The sequence below is a fragment of the Natator depressus genome, chromosome 10 (genome assembly GCF_965152275.1).
Source record: "Natator depressus isolate rNatDep1 chromosome 10, rNatDep2.hap1, whole genome shotgun sequence".
Classification (NCBI taxonomy): domain Eukaryota; kingdom Metazoa; phylum Chordata; order Testudines; family Cheloniidae; genus Natator; species Natator depressus.
The window spans coordinates 2,052,959-2,076,978 of record NC_134243.1 but is presented as its reverse complement, the minus strand read 5'-3'; the positions used below and the strand labels follow the sequence as shown (position 1 = coordinate 2,076,978).

At 54.5% G+C, this 24,020-nt stretch overlaps 1 protein-coding gene across 1 annotated transcript; it reads right to left on the bottom strand.

Annotated features, from left to right (window-relative positions):
• Positions 1 to 861: 861 nt before the first annotated feature.
• Positions 862 to 23,015, bottom strand: ERN2 (endoplasmic reticulum to nucleus signaling 2). Its single transcript, XM_074964944.1, has 22 exons — positions 22,935 to 23,015; positions 17,333 to 17,450; positions 16,893 to 16,926; positions 15,466 to 15,538; positions 15,063 to 15,135; positions 14,497 to 14,619; positions 13,946 to 14,047; positions 12,953 to 13,214; positions 12,501 to 12,579; positions 12,236 to 12,386; positions 11,294 to 11,415; positions 10,855 to 11,031; positions 10,054 to 10,264; positions 9,575 to 9,665; positions 8,619 to 8,808; positions 7,811 to 7,910; positions 7,273 to 7,472; positions 6,327 to 6,474; positions 5,354 to 5,481; positions 3,963 to 4,086; positions 3,527 to 3,594; positions 862 to 3,441 (listed from the first exon to the last, which is right to left on the bottom strand). Exons 1-22 carry the CDS (start codon positions 23,013 to 23,015, stop codon positions 3,220 to 3,222), a joined length of 2,877 nt encoding a protein of 958 aa, XP_074821045.1. The 3' UTR covers positions 862 to 3,219.
• Positions 23,016 to 24,020: the final 1,005 nt, after the last annotated feature.

Sequence of the window (24,020 nt, the reverse complement as noted above, 5' to 3'; positions counted from 1 at the left end):
CCTGAAAACAGGAGCAGTCAGGCTGCCTTGTCCCAGTGAGGATGTTTAGAGGGGCTGAGCAGAAGCCCCCTTATCTACTCACAAACCTCTTACCACCAGCGCTACTGCTTTGTTACTATCAACTCCTAGAGCTGGTCAAAGGATTTCCTGTCACAACAGTTTTTGATGGCAAACAGAGCATTCAGTTCAATGCCAAGATAGTTGTGACAAGTGGCTGTTTTCTCTGGGAAGTTTTGGATTTCTCAGAAAAGAGACAGCTCTGAAAAAGGACATTTCAATTTGGAAATGGTGCCTTGTTCCTCTGTATGGGCTGAGCTCCCTGGCCTGACTACGTCACCCATGATGCACTGCCTCCCCCTCCCAGAACAGAGCCCGTGGTGGATCTTGGGAGATGCAGTCCAACCAGGCAGCTGTCTCCAAAGGAGAATGGGAACATGATGCACCATAGTGATGCTTCCAAGGCTGCAGCTTTTGCCCAAAATTGTTCAATATTCAAACTTTCTGCCAGAACTATCACAATTTCCAGAGCAGACTTCCCCCCCCACACACTTTCAATCATCTGGTCAATCACTCAAGAGGACAATAGCTACTTGGTTTAGACCCTGGTCTCAAATACTCTTACAAGGCAGTCCTATAATTAGGCCTGAGCAGTGTTGTATGGGTCCCTGAGGATCCAAAAGGACTCAACTCTGGCAGGGCTGAACATGTATATTTTGGGGCCTCACTATCCCTCCCTGGCCCTTTAGTTTGGAGATGCAGGGCTTTCAGCCAGCACAAATTGCTGAGTTTCTTTCCACTGTTAACAAGTCCAAACTTTCAAAACAATTTTTATTTACAACATTTTGTATAAAACATTCTCTGCCATATAAAATGTTCTGAATATACACCAGGTACGAACTGATTGTGACCAAAGGAACAGACCCCCAATACCCACGTACAAAGCTAAATCAAAACATACAAAACCCACACCCCTAGAGAGGAAAGCACTGCCCAGAGGAGAAGAGCTAGCAGGAGACATTCAGGCATGTGGCCCCCAGATCCAGCAGCAATAGTGGCATGAGTTATCTATAGGCTGCTGAATGCAGAAGGGGCTTAGAGACCCATTATCAATTCTTCCTCCCACAGGGGCTCCAGCTGGGATCAGTGGAAACTGTATGCAAGTTGAAGTCTGGCCAGGGCCACGTCCCAGCAGAGTGAAAACCTGCTCCCTGACTCTGGGGATAGAAGGTCAGACCTCAGGGACACCCATATCCCACCTCTGCTGAAGGAGGATTTTTCTGTCCTTGCTGGGCTGGAGCATGCCTTGTTAGTGGGAAGGCTCCAGCAGTCTCCCCTCCCCCATTTCTCAACTCAGGCCCTTGAGAAGGAGTTAAAAACATATAGTTTGTAATTCATCACTTGAGACCCCTGTCTTGCAGAGAATTCTGCTTCCAGACAGGCCAGACCTGCTCACTGACTGGGTCCCAGGAGGAGGAAAAACAGGAAATGCTACCACCACCTCCGTGGCAATGTTCTCTTGGGCAAGGGTAGGATTCTGCCTCCATGGTGAAGAGATTCCAGATCAGACACTGCCAAGATGCTAAAGCTAGAGCAGCCAGCAGCAACAAAAGGATCCTCACAACCAAGGAATTTGGAAGCGGTGGTCATTTCTCTAGATTCTTGGAGGCCCTGGGAGTAGGTGAGGCCCGGTACACCGTACGCTCCAAGGGACAGGCTCTCTGCATGGATGAGGAAGCCCCCTCTATACAGAGGACTCCTCATGAACAGCAGCATCCTCCAGAAAATAGGGGAAACAATCCCTTGGGGTTTTATAGTCTCGTGGCTCATGCAGATGTGGCATCAGGCATCTGTCCGAGACCTTCAAGCCTGTGAGCTGGGATGAAGATGGGCTGCTACAGACAGAGAAAGCTTTTTACTCAGCCAAACCGAGATATGGGGATTCTGTTGGGATGTTCCCTAGAGCAGCCTTCCCTACCTGCCTCCAGAGCTGGGTGACCCCACTCCTTCAATGGGCCAGGTGGGGCAGAAAAGAGGCCACAGGAGGTGCTCCTGCACCCAGGCCCTGAGCTTGCATCCTGTAAACTGAGCTTGTGCAAATCCACTTGGTCCAGCCCCAGTGACTTCTACCCAGCCACAAAACAGTGGGGAAGGGCCATGGTGAGAGAGAGAGACCTCTCATTTTAGCACTGCCGGTGGCCTACATCTTCTGTAGATAGTGGACAAAAAACCCAGCCCAAATGTCAGGCGGGTATGTTGTCCAGCCAGGGCATAAGACCATATCCAGTGTCAAGACCACATCAGTCCTGCCGTTCACATTCAAGTTTTAAATAGACAAACACCCCAGCTTCCAACAGCTCAGCACGGAAAGGAATCAATGAGAGAGAAGTTTGCTGCATCAGCCTCTGCCCTAGCAGATGCATACAGGCAACAGAGGACCTTGCTGTTTCCCATTCTGATGCTTAAGGGCTGGCACTGGAAAGATAGGGTCTTGGAAGCAAAATATAAATAGCCTAAAACATTTTCAATTAAAAATGGTAAAGCATCTCGCTGCAGCTGTTGGTGTGATGGTTGCCACACTACAGCCCTACAGGAGAAGTCTCTTCCATTCTAATGCCCCCGCTCCAATTATCTTCTGAGCTGAAATGTCTCTTGATGGAGCATAAACCGAACATTTACATTTGGATAAAATCCATTCAGATAGTCCCAAGAAAAAAGAGAGACACTGTCTACAGGCATGCGTGTGCATGCACCTACCTACCTCTCCAGGGGTGGCTTTGCACAGCAGCCCAGGTTGGATTTAAAGCTTTACATTTAGTGACCAGGCCTCAGTCAGGGCCAGGCACATGCCATGGTTGAAGGAGCAGCCCCAAAGAGACAAGCCACTCAGGAACCACCGAGGAAACTCTCTTGGGTTCCCACCACAGGCCTCTCCCTGGAAAGGTAGGCAGTGACATCCCCAGACTGCTAGTGCCAGGGAGCGGCCAGAGATGCCATCCTGCTGCTCTCCAGGGGAAGTGGAGCTCCAGAACCAGTTTAGGGTGGCAGGTGGGGTTGTGAAGCTGCGCTAGGTCCTGGTAGCTTTGCCGGGGGGATAAAATCCTTCAGAAATCTCTGCATTAAAAAAAGATAAAATTGAGGCACATGTCGGCTGAGCCCCACCTGCTGGGATCCCTGTTCCAGCAGGATTCACCTTGGCAGCACCAGAGAGCGGCCTTCAGTCTAAGTTCTCTCCCAGGTGTGGCTTCTCCACTCGTTTCCAAGGTCTCCTGGCTGCTGCTGATAATAGGGGTGGAAGAGCCTCTCTGTGGCACAGATCTGCATGGCTCTGTGTGTGTGAAGCAGCAACTCGGGGAAGCGAGAAGTAAAGTACTGAACAAACTCATCAGGAACAGCCCCAAGAGTCTCCTGGACGTCTGTTGGCAGCTCATGGTAGTGATGCTTCTACATGGGAAACAGATTAAACACGATTACCGGGGTCACTGCACAGGGCAAACTGGACCGCACGCTGCTGGGGGGGTGACAGTACCTTGTTCCTCATGGCCCGCAGAAGGTCACGTACTGAACTGCCCTTGTATGTTCGGAACTTCCTCAAGTCTGGAAACAGCAAGAGACCCAAATAAGCATCAGCAATGTTGGGCCTCTGCAGTAATGTGCTAACAGGGCATCAGGGCTGGGAACATTTCCCCATGGGGGATGCAGTGGGACAATCTTCCGAGGGAGATCTGCTTGGGGCATTTAAGACTGGGCAGAACAAAGCCCTGTCAAGGGGAAGGGCTAGCTGGATTCGTCATCCATTCTGGGTCCATGGGTTTCAGTCCATTTGATTTCCAGCTGCCAGGAAGTGACTGCATGAGAACATGACACTAGCACTGGTGAGCTCCATGCAAACGCTCCACATGGCTCAGCATGAAACGGCTCCGTGAGGTTACTGCCAAGCAGTAAGCCTGGCACCTGAGCTTCACCTGTCTGCAGCGGGACAGAGATGTGAGCTCTCCAATTCAATCTCACGACCGAGCACCCCCCAGACTCCAAGGCAGTAAGAATGGGTCCCTCGGCAGGCTCCTTCTCAATACGGTCGCTTACGTCCTGAAATCCAGAGAAGGGTGGGGGGAGTCAATGGAAACTTCACTTTGTACTGGGGGAGCCCCAGTGCTGACATTTTCCAAAGGCTTATGGACACCAAGGGGACGTAGGGCTAGTTCTGCTCAACACTGGGTGCCAACGGAACTTAGCAGCACGGTCCACCTACAGGAGAGTCTGTAACCAAAGGTACGGCCTATGGGCTGGGAGCTGGAGGATTCTGGGAAAGGCCCCCCACAGTTGGCTGCAATGAGGTCTAGCAGAAACCTGACCCCTAACAGACCCCAGCCTCCATCACGGTGAGATGAGGTATTTGAAACTGTTTTTTCTAGTGGAGAGATGGCTCCACGCCAAGGTACTTCCCTCTGCAGGGTCACTGCCCCCAAACCCAAGAGAAAGCTTTTCACTCTCCTTGCGTGAAAGTCAATGGCTTACAATTAACTCAGAGAGCCCTGCGCTCTGCAGACAGCTGGACCTACATTCTATGGCAAGGACCCTGAATTCTTTTAACTTAAAAGGGTGTGTGTGTGTTTTATTGATATAAACACACACGTGCATGATTCAATCAGCACCGCAGTCTGTGTTTATTTTTGCATTCAATTCAATCTATTTGATCCTCTCCACATTGTCAGTTTTCAGAGCACTGTTGAGTTCTGTACTGACAACGAAGGTATTGGTGGGACGCTGGAGATTTGACAACTGGCTAGGAGACAGCTGGGGCTTTTGGCACCTTGAATTGCACAGGGAGCATCTTGGGACTGTGGGATCACTATATTAGCTGGATGTTTCTGAAAAATTGATCAGCAGCGAAATAAACTGTCATCTTTAGATTTCAGAGCCAATACTTCACTGAGCTAAAGGGGGAAGTTCACACCTCTCAGAGCTTTTGTTTCAGGCTTGCTGCAGACTCAGGAAGACAGCACTGTTAGGTTATGCTCAGATCATCTTTTTAAGATGTTTGTAAGCAAAAGGGCTAGAAATCATGTTGGTTGCTTGTTTTAAATGAAAACTCAGAATCTGCAGCATGGAGCGGATCCCACAGCCAAAGAATCCCGGAACAGAAGAAGCCCTGCTCACAAAAAGGCAGATTCATTGCAGGGGGTGGATTTTATAACCACAGAGCACCAAACCAGCTGAGGCCAACTGAGAATCCCAGGCTTCAGGAAAAACACCAGCTTGTTTTCTGATGTCACAGAATAGAGCTTTAATTGCTGAATTTGGAAATGGGGACAGAAGGATTGGGATCCACCCTGCTCAACCAGAGGGTTCTCACCTGGAAGAACTGCAGCTGCTTCTCACGACTCCAGAAGAAGGGATGCATGAGGACCTGCGGGGCCGATGGGCGCTCCTGGGGCTCGTTGCTGATCATCACTGAAATCAATTCCCTTGCAACAATGTTGTCTTGGATGTGAGCGTGAAAGAGAGCAGGTTACTAACACCCTTGGGGTTGAAGGGAGCTGTCCACACCTCGAGCCCAGAGCTTTCGCTACAAATCACAGCTCCAATCATATTACTGACTCTCTTAGTCCTGCATACTCCCAGTAGGATTCCCAGAAAGGGAACGTGCATGTGCAGGACTGAACCCCAGATCATTGCAAGACCATGAAATACAACAAAATATGTCTGGCTCCTTCTATGCACCAGACTCACCAATACCTCCCCATAGGCAAGCTATGGGGCAAAGGAACATTTCAGACAAGTAGCTGGAAATACTAGCGAGGTCTAGTAGGCTGTGGAGTCATCTGCCAGGGAGGAACCCCACTGCTCGAGACATTTACAACTCAACTAGCTACAGCACTGCTGGGGATAATCCACCGCTGGCCATTGGAATGGACTAGTCATGACCTAACAGGCCTCTCCCATTGTTCTAGGGTTCCAGATCTGCTGCTGGGGACGTGCAGTCTCTATCTCTGGGCACCTAAAATGCTGGTCCTGTGGCTGCAGCATGGGACAGCGAATCAGGAAACCGGGCTCTGTCATGACTTCCTGGGTGACCTCAGGCTGGTCATTTAGTCTCTCTGTGCCTCAGGTTCCCTAGCTGTAAAACAGGGTTAGCAGTACTGACCTGCCTGCCTGCCTCACAGGGGCTAGCGAGGCTAGAATAAAGCAACATCTGCAAAGTGATTTGAGATCCTCAGATGGAAGGTGCTGCAGAGGAGCCGGGCCAGAGCAGCACTGCAGCATCCAGATTCTACAGGGCTGGGAGCTCTATAAACATTCAGACAGCCTCAGAGAAGGGTCCTTACCATGAGTGTCTTCCAAGAGACATGCCAGCTGGTAAGTGCCGAACAATATATGAGCCTGTCGCCGCAAGCTGTCCCCGAAGGGGTGCTGCCCACCTGATACCACGTAGTAAAACACGCAGCCAGCTGAGAAGATGTCCACTGCACACGTCTGCAAAACACAACCAGGGCCATGGGAGTGCTCAGCATTGGTGGGAGGGCCTTTGAACTTCCTCCTTGTCTCTCTTTCTGAACACGAACACTTGATTGGCTAAAGATTTAGCCAGGCAACCCCTTAGTTTGAGCTCCAAGAATGACTACCTAGTGGTCTCTCTTCTGATAGGCATGAGCTGCTTGCTGGGACCAGACTCTCCTCTGCAGAAGGGAGTTTAACAGAACTGCTGGATGTATGCAAATAGTTCTCTCTGGAAGCTCTTTGGAGCAGGGACTGTCTCTTTCTACGGTCTGTGCAGCCCCAGCGCAATGGGAACCTGATCCTGACTGCAGCCTTTGGCTGACACTGTAGTAGAAATACTGAGAGGAGATTTTCAAAGGCTCATATGGGAGCTGGGCCCCTAGCTGACATTTGTGACTTTTGAGGGGCTTTTTAAGTTAACAGCAGTAGGTGCAGGGTTTTATGAACCATGCTTCCAGCCCCCAGAGGCACCTGTGGAATGAGAGACACCCACATGGACCAGTAGCACGGGGGCCAACACAAGCACTTCCCAATCCCTATTGCCAAACTATCTGATTCTCTAGCAGTGACTGAGGCACCAGCTCTGAGGGCAGCTGCCTCCCTGCCTCCCTCCAGGATGCCCAGCATGGTCACTGCCTTCCAGCAAAGCAGAGAATTAGAACCTTCGACGTGGGCAGAATAAATAATCCTCTGCAGGTGCAAGGGAGGAAGCTGCAAGGACAGAAAATGTGCACAGCAAGCAGGGCTGAGGGGACATGGCAACAGCACACTCACAGGGTTCTCCTTTGGGTTCTCCCGCAGCACCTCCGGTGCGATCCAGCCCTCAGTGCCTGGGATTCCAGAGCGGAGGCTGAAGCTGTGCCGTCCCCCCTGCAGCTTCTTGCACAGGCCGAAGTCCGAGATGACAGCCCGGATCTGCCCGTGGCTGTTTGGGACAGAGATGAGGATGTTGCAGGGTTTCAGGTCACGATGAACTGAAAGAAATATCCTCCAAAGTGAGCTGGAGTTACGTGCAGAAGAGGCCGTGCAGCCGGAGGCAAAGCTGGGGGCAAAGCGCTCCCTCACCTATGTTCAAGGAGTGCAGGTGTGCCAGGCTAGAGCATCACCACGGGGTAACCTGCATGCCACCAATGCTGCCACACAGCGTGGGTCAGTGAGCAGCAGTCCTGCCTCTGCAGGCTGTGGATTCAAGTTCTGCACCAGGATTTTGGGCTGGAGAATTTCCCTTCCACAGACAATTCACTAGAACTGAACCTATTGCTTTAAGGCAACAGGCATCCCAACCAAAACTGGGGGCAAAGCGCTCCCTCACCTATGTTCAAGGAGTGCAAGTGTGCCAGGCCGGATGTGGTCTGATACAGCAGGGACACTGGATCCAGGTTCCGACGATCAAAGCTGGGGCTTTCCACATACTAACAACAGATGAGAGAAAAACCAAAGAGGAAGTTCACCCAGGACTGCATTTACCAGAGTCAGAGATTTATAAGGACTTTTCCTTCTGCAACAATAAACCACGTCTTTTCCCAGCTTAAATCCTGGGAAATAGAAGAAAAGAACCAAGCTAGAGTCTGAGGTCTGCATTCCCCGGGCAGAACCTCTCCGTTCATATGGCAGAGGGCACCATCACCACACTTCACTGCAGGCCTTGCAGACGGGAACAGGAGCGTGCCAGATTAGCTGCCCCGGGTGCACAGGAAGCATGATGAAGCACTAGCTGCACCTAGTGCAGAGGGGATCAAATAAGCAAGTGAATGAAGGTGGGTGCCTAATGTAAAGATGTGTATCTTCGGTGCGCCTTGCCACACGCCCGTGAGCGAGGCAAGCATTATCCCATTATCAGTTCTCTCTCGTTCTGCAGGTGGGGGAACAGGTGTAAAGAGATGGAACAACCTACCCTAAGCCACACAGGAAGTTAGGAATTCCTAGGTCCCATCCCCGCACTCACACCTTTAGAACATGCTACCTCTCGTGAGAGTATGGCAGACTGGGCCATTGGTAGCCGATGACAAACAAGCGATGAAATAGTTCCACGAGGACCCCTGGACCTGGACTGCATAGCAAACACCCAGCAGGAGCGACAGAGCTAACAGCCACCTTGCAGCAGCGGCCCACTGGCTCACCTCCTGCAGTGTGGCGGAGCAGAGCTCAATGGCAATGTAATGGAACTGCTTGTCCTTCTCCGTACAGAAGTAGCGTACAACATTGGGGTGCTCATCTGACTCCCGAAGCAGCTGGACCTCCCGGTCGATGAGGTGAAAGCACTCGGGCAGAAGGCGCTTAACAGCCACGTTCCGGCCATCAAACTGACCCCTGGGATCAGGAGAGAGCCCTCATCACACCCTGCCCACAGGCCAGCCAGCCCAGACACACAGGAGACTCTCAAAGAGATCCACCCAGGTTCTGGCCTAGCCCAAGAACTAGTCCCCAAGGGCTCCCCAGTGTGACATCAGGAGGCGCACCCCAAACACGAGGGCAACTGGGCCTAGGCTGAAATCTCTGCAGCCACTGGGAAAGGCCAGGTTTGGTGGAGCCTTTTCTCAGAGAGATAAAGTCCCCTCGGCCTTCAGAGTGAGTTCGGTCCTGGGGAAAGGTGCTGTAGCCACAGCCTGAGGGATTCCGCTCAGCGTCAGGCAGACCAACCAACAGAACCCTTCTGTGCACCGGAGTAGACGCAGCCCGGGCAGGGCAGGGCAGCGCAGGCTTCCCCAGTGTGTCTAGATGCCAGCCAAGAGGGGAGTTCAGTCCTTGGCTGTGCTTGCCAGCTGGGGGGCCTGCTGTGCCAAGTGCAAGGGGGGCAGGACTGGTAACTTCCCGTTTTGTTTTCTACGGAGGTCACTGAATTCCAGTCCAACAGGAATCATCTGATTTGATTTAGGTGGGTGAGACAGGAAAGCTCGATACCCCATTACCAGATGGCCCCAGCCAGATCCACCCTGCAAGGGCCTTCCAAGTTACTGCCAGGCCAAGCCCCCATGGCTCCCAGCTCCGGGGAGGAAAGTCGTCGTGGCTTCTCCAAACCAGACCTCGCATTAGCAAAAAGCAGGGCATTCGGTGCGGGGACGGGATGACTACTCACCTGAATACAAAGGTTCCCCTGGCTCCATGGCCCAGCACTTCTTTGGGGTTAAAGGAAACCTTCCCAACTACAGTCACATCAGGCTCTGCAGCTGCAGAGAGTGCAGATTGGATTAACGTCACTAGCCATCCCCTCACTCACGCCCCATCTCTACTTTCCTTTCCTTCCTATTTCCTATGCTTGTCCAGCACCAGCTTCCTCTGTCTCCCCACTGATGTTAGAGCCTTCCCCTCTGCATCTCTGTGCCTCCTGATCCTACTGCGGATGGCACCATCTCTCCTGAATGCCCTGCTCTGGAAAGCCTTGGGGAAGACGTCATCCTGACCTGAGCTCTAGAACTTAGTGCTGCCTCCGAGCCTTGGCTTTTCCCTTCTAACACGGCCCCCTCCGCTCTCTGAGGGAGGGGACATGGGCAACCTGCCTCCCACAAGCTGGACCACAGGACAGAAGGTACCTCCCCATTCCTCACCAGCACAGACCTTCAGCAGCTCCAGACACAGCCAGATCCTGGTCGGCCATTCCATTAGGCAGGTCCTTCTGTGAGGAGGATGAGCCTGAGCTCCGTGATGGCTGCGAAGATGTTCGCTGGCTCCCACTCAGCGATTCCTCAGAGCTTGGCGGGAGAATCTCCCCAGAGATCTGGCCTGGGGAAAGCAGTCCCTGCTGCGGCAGTCGCTGCTCCAGCAGTTTCTGGGACACAAACAGCGTGGATGTCTCAGTTTCTTGGAAAAGCAGGTGATGCAGATGAAGCTACCGAGGTGGCATTACCACCCTGAGGGCAGCAACGTGACAATTATCCCTCCCCCATTACAGTGAAGGAAACCAGCAAACCCCCTCCTGGGGTCAAACAGCTCCAGTGGGGGTGGGCTCTGTGTAGTAATGGGGAAACTGAGCTCGCCTCTCCTGGGCCCTTGAACCAGCAGAGTTGTGTGGGGCAGGAAGAGTCAGGGCTAAAGCAGCAGGGAGTGCTGGAGGCCATGACTCAGGACACTGGCAGAGCTGTGACACAGAAGGTTCTTAGAGGTACTTAATATGACCCTGGAGAGGCCTGCAGGGTTAATTGATGGCTGCCGATTCCTCTGGGGCAGCAAGGGGAGGGCCTGGTGACAGGAACATCACAGCATCCTGTATGGCCATGCTAACCAGGACACCGTGTGTACCAAGGAATAGGGCAAGCAGGGACCAGAGTGAACTTCTAGCCCCCATACCAGGGGGATTGCTGCGGCAATCAGTTCCTGCAGCTGCCAGCAAGGGGCACCACAGAGAGAAGAAACACTCACCCTGAGACCGAAACTCAGGAGCAGAATGCCTCCGCCCAGTAGCACTGCAGTGACCACAAGATCCCAGCTGCCTGACTCTGGGTAGATTTCCGTTTGCTCTGCCTGGGTGGAGTCCCAACGGAACCGCCCATTGCTGCCCATGCTGGCCTGATCCTCCAAGCCGTTTGGGGTCAGAAACTGCAACACAGAGCCAGGGTAATGGGTTACACCAACGGGGCCCCCCAGGCATCCCTTGCTGTAGACTCCATCCCCCACAGCTTCCCCCCACATGCAGGAATGCACATGGAGCATGCCTCCAATTCCTCGCTCCCCCTGGCAGACCCCACATGCCAGGACACACTAGCTTGCTTTGCACACAAGACATCTCTCCTTGTCCCTCTGGGTGCCCCCCATGTGCCACAGACCTTTGGGCAGCCCCCCAGACAGTCACACCACTCACATCATCAAACAGCATCCTGGGAGGGGAGCTCTTGGGGATGATGGTTTCCGTAGTCTTCCGCAGGGTCTCTGGAAAGGCTCTTAGCATCGTGGTATGGACCACAGGAGGCAGCTCATGGTGCCCTGTGGGACAGAGAAAGCGCTCACCTGACCACACAATCACACCTCAGTCTGCTCACAGCTCCAAACTGAGCCCAGCAGGGGCCCCAGCCAGACACACAGCATGGGCGTGTCTGCCAGGATGGGAAACATCTGGGCCTCACGCATTAAGAGAATCAGAGCAACATCCTGCTGGCTCAATCCCTGGGCGTGGGCAAGGATCCCTGAAAGGCCATGGCCTCAGACCCTGGAGGAGGCGTGTCCCACACCAGACCTCCTTTAGTGGCAGCTTAGGCAGAGACCTCTTTAGAAACTCCTCAGCCCAAGGCCTGACCCCACTCGCCCGGTGTGACCACTTGCAGTTACCCTGCTGCTGTTTTACAACATGGGCCAAATTTTCAAACATGCCGGTGCAGACCTGTTCACTTGACATCACGACTGTGCTCACAGTATTGGGGTGAGTACACGCACCTCCTGTTTGCAGCTGCTATTCCCCAGGCACGATATCTGTGCACACACATTGGGTGCAACGATCTATTCACTTGCATGTAGGTTTGTGAGCCTCGCTTTGCAGAGATTTTGCCCCCCATGCCTGCACAGGAAGCTGTCCCTGGCAAGGAGCCAAGGATGCAGTGAAACTAGCTCCTGGGAAAGCAAATCCCAGCCCTCAGTCATTGCAGTGTCTTGTGGGTGCAGATCACAGCACAGGTTTCATTTAAAGTACCAGGCAAAGCAGGTTACTCTGCCACAGTAAAGAACATCCCCAAGCCCGGCTCCTCCTCACTGGGACAGTCTCCAGGAGCAACGGGACAGGGAATGCCCTGTCCCGCCCTGGAGCCCTCACCTATGAGGAGCCACTCGTTGTGCAGGGAGCTCATGCTGCCCTGCGGATACTTGACATCTGTGCTTGGTGTGATCTCACACTCGCCGGACTCTCTCACTGTCACATCATCTGTGGTGGGGCCATCGATCCTGGCCAGCGTGATCCCCTGGGGCTGGAGGAGTCAGACAGATCAGTAAGTATCAGGCAGGGCAGATGTGGCACTCACACCGACTTGCCTTGCCAGTCAAGGGCATGTAGGGGGCAGGAGGAGATATGGGACACTTACCACAAGTGCCACGCTCTCGTGGACCAAGGAGGTCAGGGCGTAGAAGCTGGCTGCATGCTTCCCCACGTAGAGTGTCGGCCTGTGGTGTAGAGACAGAGTCAGTCCCAGCCTGTGCCACCGCATGGGACAAACCGAGCAACATGAATGCAGTGAGACCTCCCAGAGAAACAGGCTTGGGGGACCCCCAGCCACACCCCTGGTTCTGAGACACAGCCAGCTCCTTCCAAGATGGAGAGGGGCAGGAAAAGCATTTCATTTACCTTAGCTTAAATTCCAACCCTAGCATGTTCCTGGGGAGCCACTGTCCTCTCACCCAAGAGAGCATCAACTCCATCTCCAGAGCACTCCTCAGTGCGTTGCCACCCTCATCCCCACCCCGTAGGTACCAAGGTTCACCCCCCAGCATGCTTCTACCCTCCTGCCCCGACCTGGAAGGCCCCTGAAACACCTACAGCAGCTGGGTCTTGGTGGTGGAGAAGTCCTTCATGGACTGGTAGTTCCACTTGATGAGGCGGATGTCCTGTGAGTGGAAGGTCAGGTAGCGCAACGTCTCCATGGCCACGTTGAGGTGGGGGACCCGGCGCAGACTGTCTTGGTGCCACGTGTACAGCCCCACCACAGGGGAGCCATAGTTCTGCATCCACAGGACATTACCACTCTCCTTGTCCACAGTCACCAGCAGGCCATCCCCACTCGACGCAAAGTGAGCCATCTCTAGCCACAGACACAAGGCAGCTAGTGCCACGCATTTCCTGGGGAAGGTTATCTCCCCCCCACCCCCTCTCACAGACTATTTAGTCTCCCCAGTTACAGACAGGTTGGGGATGCTGTCCACTGATGTTACTGGGGCATGCACCATTTGCTGGGTCACTGCAAGGAGCAAACCTCCCCAGTCCTCGCCCCATGTGACTCCTCAATCCAAACCAAAGGCAGTCTAGAGGATCCTATTGCCCCAGCTCCCCAGGGGCTGGGGGTGAGGGATGTCTTCCAAGACACGTGTGCCCTTTAGTCTGCCCTTCAGAAGCGTCACTGACTCTCCCCCAGCCCAGGAGGGCTGCACACAGCTGGAGCACTGATCAGCTGGCACAGCGCTTGTGACAGACATGTGCCACCTGCCCTGTCACAGCATCCGACTCTCTCCAGTCAGGCAAGTTGTAGTCCCGAAGGCTGCCCACACCCCCACTGCTCTCCCCCTCCCCCCACTGCTGTGCGGGAAAACGGCTCTCCAATGCGGCACTGATTTCAGATCAGTCCTTCTGGAAATGGAGAGCCTCCCATGCATGGACAGCATTGCTTCAAGGCTCCATATGCAAGCAAAGCTGGACAGGAGCTAATAACCATGGAGGTGAGGGGGACCATTCTCCCCTTGGGAAGCTGGGACTGCCTCATTGCAGTTGAGAACAGGACCCGCCTCCACACACACGCTGCAGTGCCCAGGGACTCACTGTAATCGTACGCCTCGTCGTAGAGCTCTGCTGAGTAGTCATGGTAGGTAGCATTCCAACGCAGCTCCCGGGACTTGGTGTCGTACATGGTGATGACATATTCTGGGGATCAGAGAGGAACAGCTACGACCACTGTGCTGGAACTCAGGCGGCTACTCTACCCAGAACGAGGGGCTTTCCAACGGGACAGGCCAGAGGAACAGGAACGGGATGCTGATCATTCTGTTAACTACTTCAGAAGAGAACCACACCACAATGCTGCTAGGCAACACTGACCTAATGACATAGTCAGGAGAGCCTTCCTCAGGAGAAGCCCTGCAAGGAGGTCAAGGAGCATCAGAAGAGCTACAGGGATTGTCCCTTTTCATTGGGTAACCAAAGGTCTCCACTCCCCATTTGTAATGGGAAAGCAGGACCTTTCGCTCCAGCACACCAGAACTGGGAACCTCCTCCAACAGTAAGAATGGATGGCAGCCTGACTAGACACAGGGAACAGCCCCTCAGCCTTATGGCTCTGCACCTGCAACCAGCAGAAAGGGGGCTTGGCTTACGGGTGCGGCCGATGTAGAGGAGAGGAGTTGAAGGACACAGGCCATCCCAGGCCTCTGTCGACAGCGTCGTCTGCTTCTCTCCCGACTTGGGGTCCACGACGAACCACGTGTCCTGTTTCTTCCCTGGAAAGTCAGAAATGCCTCTCTCTCAATCTCCCATGTGCCTGGTACCCCTCTTTCAGAAGCCACCGCTTCTCCAGGTTCCTTAGGTCCTCTCCCATGCAACACCAACCCGTCTTCCCCTCAGGCCAATCTCCAGTCACTCCCACCTGCCCCCAGACTTGCTCCCACACAGGATCACCCCTACCCCCTTCCAGCAAGCTCCCCTGTCCCAGAGGGTTGGCACGTTCATACTCAAATTCGGATCTTCCCTAAGTCTGGCTTGGCTCCAACAGGGAGCTGGCTATGGGTCCTGCACACAGATCTGCACCCTACTAATTTAAACCCCTGCAGTGCCAGGCTGTCCCAGAGTCATCTCCATGGCAGTCTGGAGGAGGGAGCGGGAATGGCTGCCTTATGCACAGAGAAAGCCCCTTCTCTCCCCCACAGGAGGGGGTTGCTCATACCCGTGTAGAGGACACCATCTGAACTGCGACACGGTGAGGACTGGACCAGCTCTGGGATGGTGAATGGGAGTTTCTGTAATGAACAGAGACAGTGAAGCAGCCTGTGAGTGACAAAGAGCCAGGGGAGACAGCCACATGCACCATGGCCCGTCCCGCAAGAAGGGGGTCCTCCTCCGGCGACGCAGACACACAAGCCAGCCACAGGAGTAGTCAGGGAGGAGACCCACATGGCTTTGCTGTCTCTCCCAGAGGCCATTCCTAAGGTGGCAGGGGTTAGCGCGAAGAGCATGAGGCCCTTGCACCTTCCAGCAGAGCTGCCCTCTCCTGCCCTGTTTGCATGCACCACCGCCAGGAAGGATGGTGGGCAGCACTCTTTAGCCACCCCTCTGCCCCAGGTACTGACCATCAGGCCTTCTTTGTTTTTGCCTCCCAGGATGTATAGGCTGCCATCATTGGGGTCCGGGAGAAATGCCGGCCTGAAAGGAAGGAGAATGAAATGCCAGCCATGTCCTGCTTCAGGGCACAAGCCAGCTACTCACAGGGGTTAGGGGAAGGATCCCCCTCCGTAGGTTATTCCATGGTTGTTTGCTATGGGGGGCGGGTATGCCTTCCGGTGAATCTCCTGGCATGGGATACCAAACCAGTTGAACTACTGGTCTGTCCAATATGGCAATTCCTACACAGCCACTCCACATCTACCCCATTCTGATGTCCTGGCACATCCCAGCTGGAGTCATTCCGTTTGCCTCCATGAATTCCCCCTGCAGTTTCAAATGGATGCAGACTTTTTCCTCATTTCTCATCCTAAACGTGTGTGGTGTGTTACTGTGCGCTGTTAGACAGCTGTCATGTCCACCCTAGAGGTGGCTGCACATTCAGCAGTGGGGGAAGAGAGTCCTACATTGCTGGTATTTGTAGCAGTTCAGGGCTCCTTGGGGAAGAAAGTCAAACAGGAATCATAACTAAGAATGAATGAAGCCCTGAATATCAGCTTGGGAGATTTCAGAGTAACAGCCGTGTTAGTCTGTATTCGCAAAAAGAAAAGGAGGACTTGTGGCACCTTAGAGACTAACCAATTTCCTCAGGAGACACAAGCAGCCCAGACCAGTACTAGAGAGCCAGTGAGTGATCCATTAACAACAGGCCCCTCAGATAAACATCCCCTCCCAGAGGAGGTGAGCTCTGGCTTTGATGGCAAGCTTCTGGAGACCCTGCAGAGAATCTGCCCAGCAAATGCCTGCCTTTGCACTCACACAGGCTTTGGCTGCATTAGGGTATCTCAGTAAGTTTACGACCGTTGCTCTCACTGGTAGAAGCACAAGTTTAGACAGGGCTCACGGGCTGCCAGCATGTTGTTTAGCACGGTTGTGAGCAAGGTTAGATGACACAGCGGCCGGGCCTTGTCTGCGATACAGCTTGCAGTGGCCAAGTGGCACCAGTGCTAGTAAAAGAAAGATTTTAAGAAAAAGCTGTGGCATTGGGCAGGGTGCTCAACCTCTCTGAGCCTCCATTTCCTCATTCTGCACCTCCCTGGGGAGCAGCTCCTCAGTCAGTGTCTGCAAAGGCCTGGCAGGATGAGAAGTGGTAAGCTTTCTTGCAAAGAGAAAAGGAGGACTTGTGGCACCTTACAGACTAACCAATTTATTTGAGCATAAGCTTTCGTGAGCTACAGCTCACTTCATCGGATGCATATGCTTATGCTCAAATAAATTGGTTAGTCTCTAAGGTGCCACAAGTCCTCCTTTTCTTTTTGCGAATACAGACTAACACGGCTGTTACTCTGAAACCTGTCTTGCAAAGGACACCCTGGGGAGGGGAGGGGACACTTACTCTGCCACATAAACAGGCACCTGAAGAATGGGATCTGAAAGAGAGAGTGAAAGAAACACATCAGTTGTCTCCTCTGATGTCCCTGCCACAGGGGGCCACGTGGCAGCATTCACAGCAGGATTTGCAATCACATGGTTACAAGCTCAGATCATTTACCTATTTGCATTTCAGACCCAGCCGGGAGCCCCGAGCAGTCACAGCTGCTTGTGTGAAGCTGCCCAATGGTGCATGTACTCCCCTTAAAACAGCAAGACCCCTGGGACTGGGCCATGCACAAGGTGTCATTCTCCAGTGTCCCCTGCTCAGAGCAGCACTGGCAGGATCTGAACAGGAGGCAGCGCTTCCAGCCCTTCTCAGGCAGGAGGAGAGCCTGACCACAGGCAATGGCAATCCCCGGGGACCTGACACACAAATAAATACCTTCCAGAGTCATTGCTCACCATCCTTCAGGGTCCACTTGATGTCGCCTGTCTTCTTACTCACAGCGTGAAGGTTCCCATCGAGGGTGGACACAAACAGCAGTGTTTCTGGGACAGTCACTGTGCTGCCAGCGAGACACTGAGGGCAGAAACATGGCAAAGATAATACAGCGCCTGACCAGGACAACCAGATCCATTTAATGGGCCTGCCAACTGCATCCCCCAGTACACCAGCTAACCACTCCACTGGGTCACTGAGGAAGTGCCCAATGGGTCAAGAAATGGGGGAGGGAGGGTTCCACCCTAAATTGATACCACCTTGTACTGTAATCCCATCAAGTCTCATAAGTGAAGCAGCGTCAGGATGGGTCACCCCTTGGGAGGGAGACATGGAAAGAAACCCTAAATACAGGAATTGGTGCTATAGAGGGTGTTCTCCCTACTGAGTCTGTGCTGCCTTGTGATAGGGTGTTTGCTGCTTACCAGCCAGGGGCTTGGGGCCAGCCAGCTCTGTTTGGAAACAGAGCCATTTGAAGAACAGAGGGGATGATCAGACCCAGCTGAAAGGGGTCAGGGCTGAAAGAGCTCATTTGAAAACGGAGCTGCAGGAAGCAGGTTGGCTCCTATGGCAAGCCCAACAGCAGGGGGAGAGATGCATGGGCCCCCTGCAGCCTCCTTTGGTCAGGGGAATAGGTTTGTGTTACTTTGTGAGTGTCACGTTTGACGAATAAACTGTGCCCTGAAGGCAAGGTCTGAACAGACTCTGGGTGTAGCATTAGTCCTTCCTGTGCAGGGAAGACAGGCCAGCAGCAGACGACATGTCCCCAGTAGCCCCATCCCAGTGTGACAAGGCACTGTGCTGCTGGAGGTATGGACTATTTAACAGGGACTGGTAGTGCCAGCAGCAGAAGCAAAAGCTCCTGTCTCCCAGTCCCCTGCTCTGACAGCCAGCCTACCCTCCCATTCCAGAGCTGGGAACTGAACCTAGGGGTCCAGACTCTCAGTCCACTACTTCTTTAGATTTGTTGAAAATACCTATCAATAGAGCTCGGTGTGTTTCCATATTTATACAGCACAAGAATCAAACACAAAGTGCCCTCTCCCTTAATCTGAATTTATTGGAAATCCTCTCGTTTCCCCAAAAGTCAGGATGTAGACCCGGATTTTTTTTACCCAAATTCCAGTTTGGATATTTACATTTCACTTCCCAAAATCCCCCATGCAGTTGCATTTGGATACGGGACTCCTCTCAATTTCCTTTCCTCAACCGTTGTGTAGCGCTGTTGCACTATGGCAATAGCTACCCCAGAGGTGGCTGCGTTTCCGCAGTGGGTGAAGTGTTTCCTGCAGACTGCCTGCTGAATTTGTAAAATGCTTTCTATGTACTCATACTACAAATAGTACTAATAAAAACACACAGTAGTTTGAACCAAGAGCCCTCTATTTTCTGCCCTTCCGAACAGAACATAATTTAACATGGGGCCAAGGGGCAACCGACACCAGCAGGCTCCTCCTCCTGCTGCTGGAGATGAGCTATAGAACAGAGTGGCTGTTTCCTAAATCAGATTTCCTGGATGCTTTGCTAAAGGGTGACACGAGCTGACCCAGCCACTAGCCTCTCCCAGAAGCAAACTGGCTAGGCTGCTTTTCCTGCCAGAAATGCCAGTGATGCTGGCTCAGGACTTTAATGCCATGGATTGTAGTGACCCTGATGTTGAGACGGTATCTTCAAATCCCCCACAGAAACAATGCTCTGTGTGCATTACTCGCACCGCCACTGCCAGCCCACACTGCACCTTCCCAACACAAGCCAGCCACACCCATCGGCAAACAGGACCAAGGCTGAGCAAACAGCCCCAGGGCATGGTGGGGCGGGGCAGAAGGCACTCTAGGCTGAGGAGGGAAGGGAACCACCTGTTCTTTTCCTGCTCAGGAATCTGAATTAGGATTTGAACTGCTGCCAATGAGCCCACCTGCTCAGAGCACCAGACCCACACGGCTTCCAGTTCCCGTACAGGCTTCAGTTAATAAGCCATTTGGCGGTCCTCTCTGCCTCCGTTGACTAAGGCAGGAACAACATCCGTACTCAGCACCACATTACAGGAAAAAGGGTGACAGTGGCCTGGGATCTAGACGTGACCCCTGCTTGGCTCCTGGGCACTGCCAGGAGTTTACACTGGTGGTGATAAAGTAGGCAGCCTTTTACCTAGTGGCTCACCAGCCCAGAGGGCTCAATGGGCCATGTATTTGCCTTGGATTCTGGATGCTGTCACTTGGTGGCCCAGCTCTCACCTCTCACTCCCTAGGGTCTGCTAAATACAACTAGACGCCAGGGTATAGCCCAGACAGGGCAGAGAAACCCAGACTGAAAAGAAACTCCAACCCTGGGCAGGGTGAAGAGAAGAAGAGCAGGAACGAGTCCTCTGTGGGGACGGCTGTGCAGGCTATCAGTCAGGGAACCAAACCAGAGAGGAACTTGGAGGGGGGGGTTGCACGCAAAGACACACATTCTTCCCTGCAGCCATTGTTTGCTGAAACTCATCCAGCTGTAACTACATAAATAAAAGCCATCATCACCCAGCACACCTCAAAAGTAATTTGGTCACCCCACTGGTTCTCTCCCTCCTGTCCCCATTGATTACTCTCATCCAACCCACTAGCAGAGATGCTCACCTGCTCACTCGCCTGCCAGCCATCTCTCTCTCTCTCTCTCCCACTTCTATCATTCCTTCTTGTTTAACCTTAAGTATATTTAGTGCTGGCTCGGCAGCTCTCACTTTATCAACAGGACAAGTGCAGCGCAGGCAGAAGCAGGGCAAACTCCCCCTCACTGCACCTCAACAATAGGCCTCCACTGCCCCACACACTATGCTATGGGTGCCAGTGGGCAGTGGTCAGTCTTCATGGCCTGTTCAGTCCTTGGTCTCTGCTGAGACTGCAGATGAGAGCACAAAAAGGGCTAATGGAGACGGTGGCTTTTGTGGTGAAGCCACCTGTCTGATGGAAACTGGGCTGAGTCACCAAACTCATTTCACAAAGGCCCCTGAGCAGGCATCAGTCACTATAACATTCTCTGCCCCTTTCTTTCCTCCCTAGGCTCTCTGGAGTTTGTGATGTCTCCTCCAAAGCCCTTCTCTTCTCTTCTGTGAAGGATGCCCAAACTAAGGGGCTGCCCAACCCCAGCACACAGCCCCAAGCTCCTGCACAAGACTTAGAGACAGGCTCATACACCTGCAGAATCATCCAACTCGCCTGTCAATCCAGGTAGCTGCTAAGCCCTTTAATTTCATTGTTAAATAGGGTGGTTCTCTCTTTACATTCAGCAATTCTCAGGCTGCCATACATGACTGGGAGATGTTCTGGCCAATCTTATACCAGGCACTGAAAGGCTAGACTGCCCACCAGTTACTGAACCAGATTTTATTCAGGCTCCTATTTACCCTCGGGTATAAAAGGGTTGGAGGTTTCTACCAAAGCCCTGGAGATCTATTTGTAATAGACTTTACCTTACAGCCACTACTACAGCTGAACCACAGCTTCTCAGGGAATGGGAGGAGCGAAGGCTGCACCAGGACACGTCTCTCCAGACTCTAAGGCCGGGGTGGCCAGCCTGGGGCTCCGGAGCCACACGCGGCTCCTCAGAAGTTAATATGCGGCTCCTTGTCTAGGCACCAAGTCCGGGGCTGGGGATACAGGCACCAACTTTCCAATGTGCCAGGGGATGCTCACTGCTCAACCCCGGGCTCTGCCCCCACTCCACCCCTTCCCACTCCTCCCCTGAGCCTGCCATGCCCTTGCTCCTCTCCCTCCCACCCAGAGCCTCCTGCATGCCAAGAAAGAGCTGATTGGGAGGTGCGGGGGCGGAAGGGGAGGGAGAGGGGGAGGTGCTGATCAGTGGTGGGTGGGAGGCGCTGGGGGGGGAGAGGCTGCTGACGTATTATTGTGGCTCTTTGACAACGTACATTGGTAAATTCTGGCTCCTTCTCAGGCTCAGGTTGGCCACCCCTGCTCTAAGGGTACATCTACACGGCAATAAAACACTTGCCACTGGCCCATGTCAGCTGACTGAGGCTCGCAGGACCCTCCCACCTTGCAGGGAATGAGTCCCCACATCTACACAAGCAATTTTATAGCCCCACAGCCCGAGTTCCATGAGCCCGAGTCAGGTGACCCAGGCCAGCCTCTGGTGTTTCACTGCAGTGTAAACACACCCTAACAGACCCTATGGCATCAGCCCGACAGGTACCACAGGCTGGTTTCCTCTTCTTGGCAGGCAGCCGATTAATGATCCATTCAAAAAGCCATCATGGCACACAGCCCTGGAGTCTGTGGACGTGGCCATATTACTAGTGGTGGTGACAAGCTGCGAGCCTGAGTATGCTGGCAATACCTTGATCCAGTCGCCCAATCCAATCGGCTAGAAAGAGGCAGCAGGTTGTGGGTTCTAATCCTGCCCCAGGGCATGGGCCCACAGTCATTGCTGAGCAGTACTCAGTGGAGAAAGGACGACAGCGTTACAGGTTCCATCCACAGGGGCCAAGCTCTCTTCAGCCTGCCCCTGGCAGTAAAGGGTCATGAACAGACGGTGTTTGTCAAAACTAACTGGGGACAACTTGTATCCTGGCCATTGTGCCCCCCTCAGTCGGTTTTACCACTGGAAGCTGGGTGAGCTGCCCCTGAGTGCAGAGTAGCTGCCACACGGAAGGGCACTGTTCCTGCCCACCCAGGACTGGATCTAACACCTGAGCTTGGTAAAAGGCAAATAATCCCATTTTGACTACAGGCTATCCCCCAGCAGACAGCACTCCAGGGCACTTTGCCACCCGCCCCCCTTCCATCCACCAAGATCATGGGATTCTGTGGTGGAATATCCAGGCTGGTGCAGATTCCCCTATCGTTCCCTGGGGATCAGCCTCGCCCACCTTCCCTCCCTCCTGGGGGCGAAACACTAGACAGCAAACCAGGCGGTTCAAGAACATCAACCAAGAAGCTTGGTAACAATGTGTGTGCAGTGTGGGGAAACCACAGCTTCACCCTCCCTCAGTATGGGGCCCTAATGAGGGGCTTGGCCCCCTAGCGGGCTCAGTAGTCTCCTTTTCTTTTTTCGTTGTGTCTGTGAGGAGGACTTGTGGCACCTTAGAGACTAACCAATGTATTTGAGCATGAGCTTTCGTGAGCTACAGCTCACTTCATCGGATGCATCAGAGCTGTAGCTCACGAAAGCTCATGCTCAAATAAATTGGTTAGTCTCTAAGGTGCCACAAGTCCTCCTTTTCTTTTTGCGAGTACAGACTAACACGGCTGCTCCTCTGAAACAGACACAACGATTACAGGTACTTTTACCCTGAAGCTTCCCCCCTCTCTGACAGCCCCCTCCTGCTGGGGGTGACCCCAGAGCTCTCCCAGACCCCCAACGTTGACATGGGCCCCGCCTGCCGGGGGGGGGGTGACCCCAGAGCCCGCCCCGCGCACGCCGACGGGGCCCCCCCGCCTGCCGGGGGGGAGGGTGACCCCAGAGCCCGCCCCCCGCACGCCGACGGGGCCCCCCCGCCTGCCGGGGGGGAGGGTGACCCCAGAGCCCGCCCCCCGCACGCCGGCGGGGCCCGGCGGGGGCGGCCTTTACCTGCGCCAGGTGAGCCGCCAGGGCCCAGAGGCCCAGCAGGAGCCGCCCGGGCCGGGCCGGCCGCGCTCGCCCGCCGCCCATCGCGCTGCCCGAGCTCGGCGGGGGCAGTGGCCGACATGCCGCTCGCCCGCCCCATGCCCCGGGGCCGCTAGCGCCGCCGGCCGCCCCGCATCCCGCCCGGGCGCTGCGCGGGCCCCGGCGGGCGCCGTCCGCGGGGCGGGTGCGGGTCTGGGCCCGGCCGCCGAGCGGCGCCTCCCCGCGGCCGCCCCGGTGGGCAGCGGCCTGCGCCAGCCCCGGCCGCCGGAGTCGCGTGGGGGAGCCGCGGGCGCGGTGCTCGGGCCGCCCGGCTGCTCGCCCGAGGCTCCGGCCGGTTAATGATTCACCGCGGGCCGGGCGGAACCAGGATGCGGGTTTCCTGCCCCGCCACCACGTCAGCCCCGCCGGCCCCGCAGGGCAGGAGCGGCCCGGCCCAGGAGCTCCCCCCGCGGGGCCGCCCCCGTGGGTGCTGGGGAGGGGGGCTGCCGCGCCCCCGGCTTCAAGCCCTTTCCATGGGATCCGGCGTTCGCAGTTCGGTTCAATGGCGCTCAGCGCCCCCCTGGGCCACCGCCCCTGGGCCGGCCGGGAGATGGGGGCAGGGACCCCTCAGCTCTATTCGCCCAGGCTCCTGCGGGGGGCAGGGGCGGCTCCCCCGTGCGACTCCTGGGGGAATGCCGCGCCGCCCTGCAGCGTGCCTGTCCCCCGCAGACTTCTTTGCTTCCCCGCAGAAAAATGACTGTGACAGGGAAGCAAAGGGAAGCCACAAGAGCGAGCATGGGAGCCTGCCCAGCAGCATGTTTCAAGTGCCCAGGGCAGCTGGCAGAGAGGTAAATCACTGCGGGGTAGGAGGACTGGGGAAGCCCCGGCTGGTGGCTCCTACCCTGCTGGGCTGGGAAGGACAGGATTTTGTCTTCCCCTGCACAGCATCCAGGGCCAGGTCAGACACACCCCCAGGTTTCTCTCTCAGCTGCAGGAAGCTCTGCAAACTCCCCCACCCCACTTCCTGCACCCATTGCTCCTCAGCTGCAGGGGGAAGGACTCCTGAAAAGG

Bases quoted from the DNA above. Each gene is read 5' to 3' on its own strand.
- ERN2 (XM_074964944.1), bottom strand. From the start codon at position 23,015: ATGGGCGGCGGGCGAGCGCGGCCGGCCCGGCCCGGGCGGCTCCTGCTG. The intron at 16,927-17,332 runs GTGAGCAATGAC...TCTCTCTTTCAG, and splicing joins CAAGTGGACCCTGAAGGATG to ATCCCATTCTTCAGGTGCCT. The intron at 15,136-15,465 runs GTCAGTACCTGG...TGTTCATTACAG, and splicing joins AAAACAAAGAAGGCCTGATG to AAACTCCCATTCACCATCCC.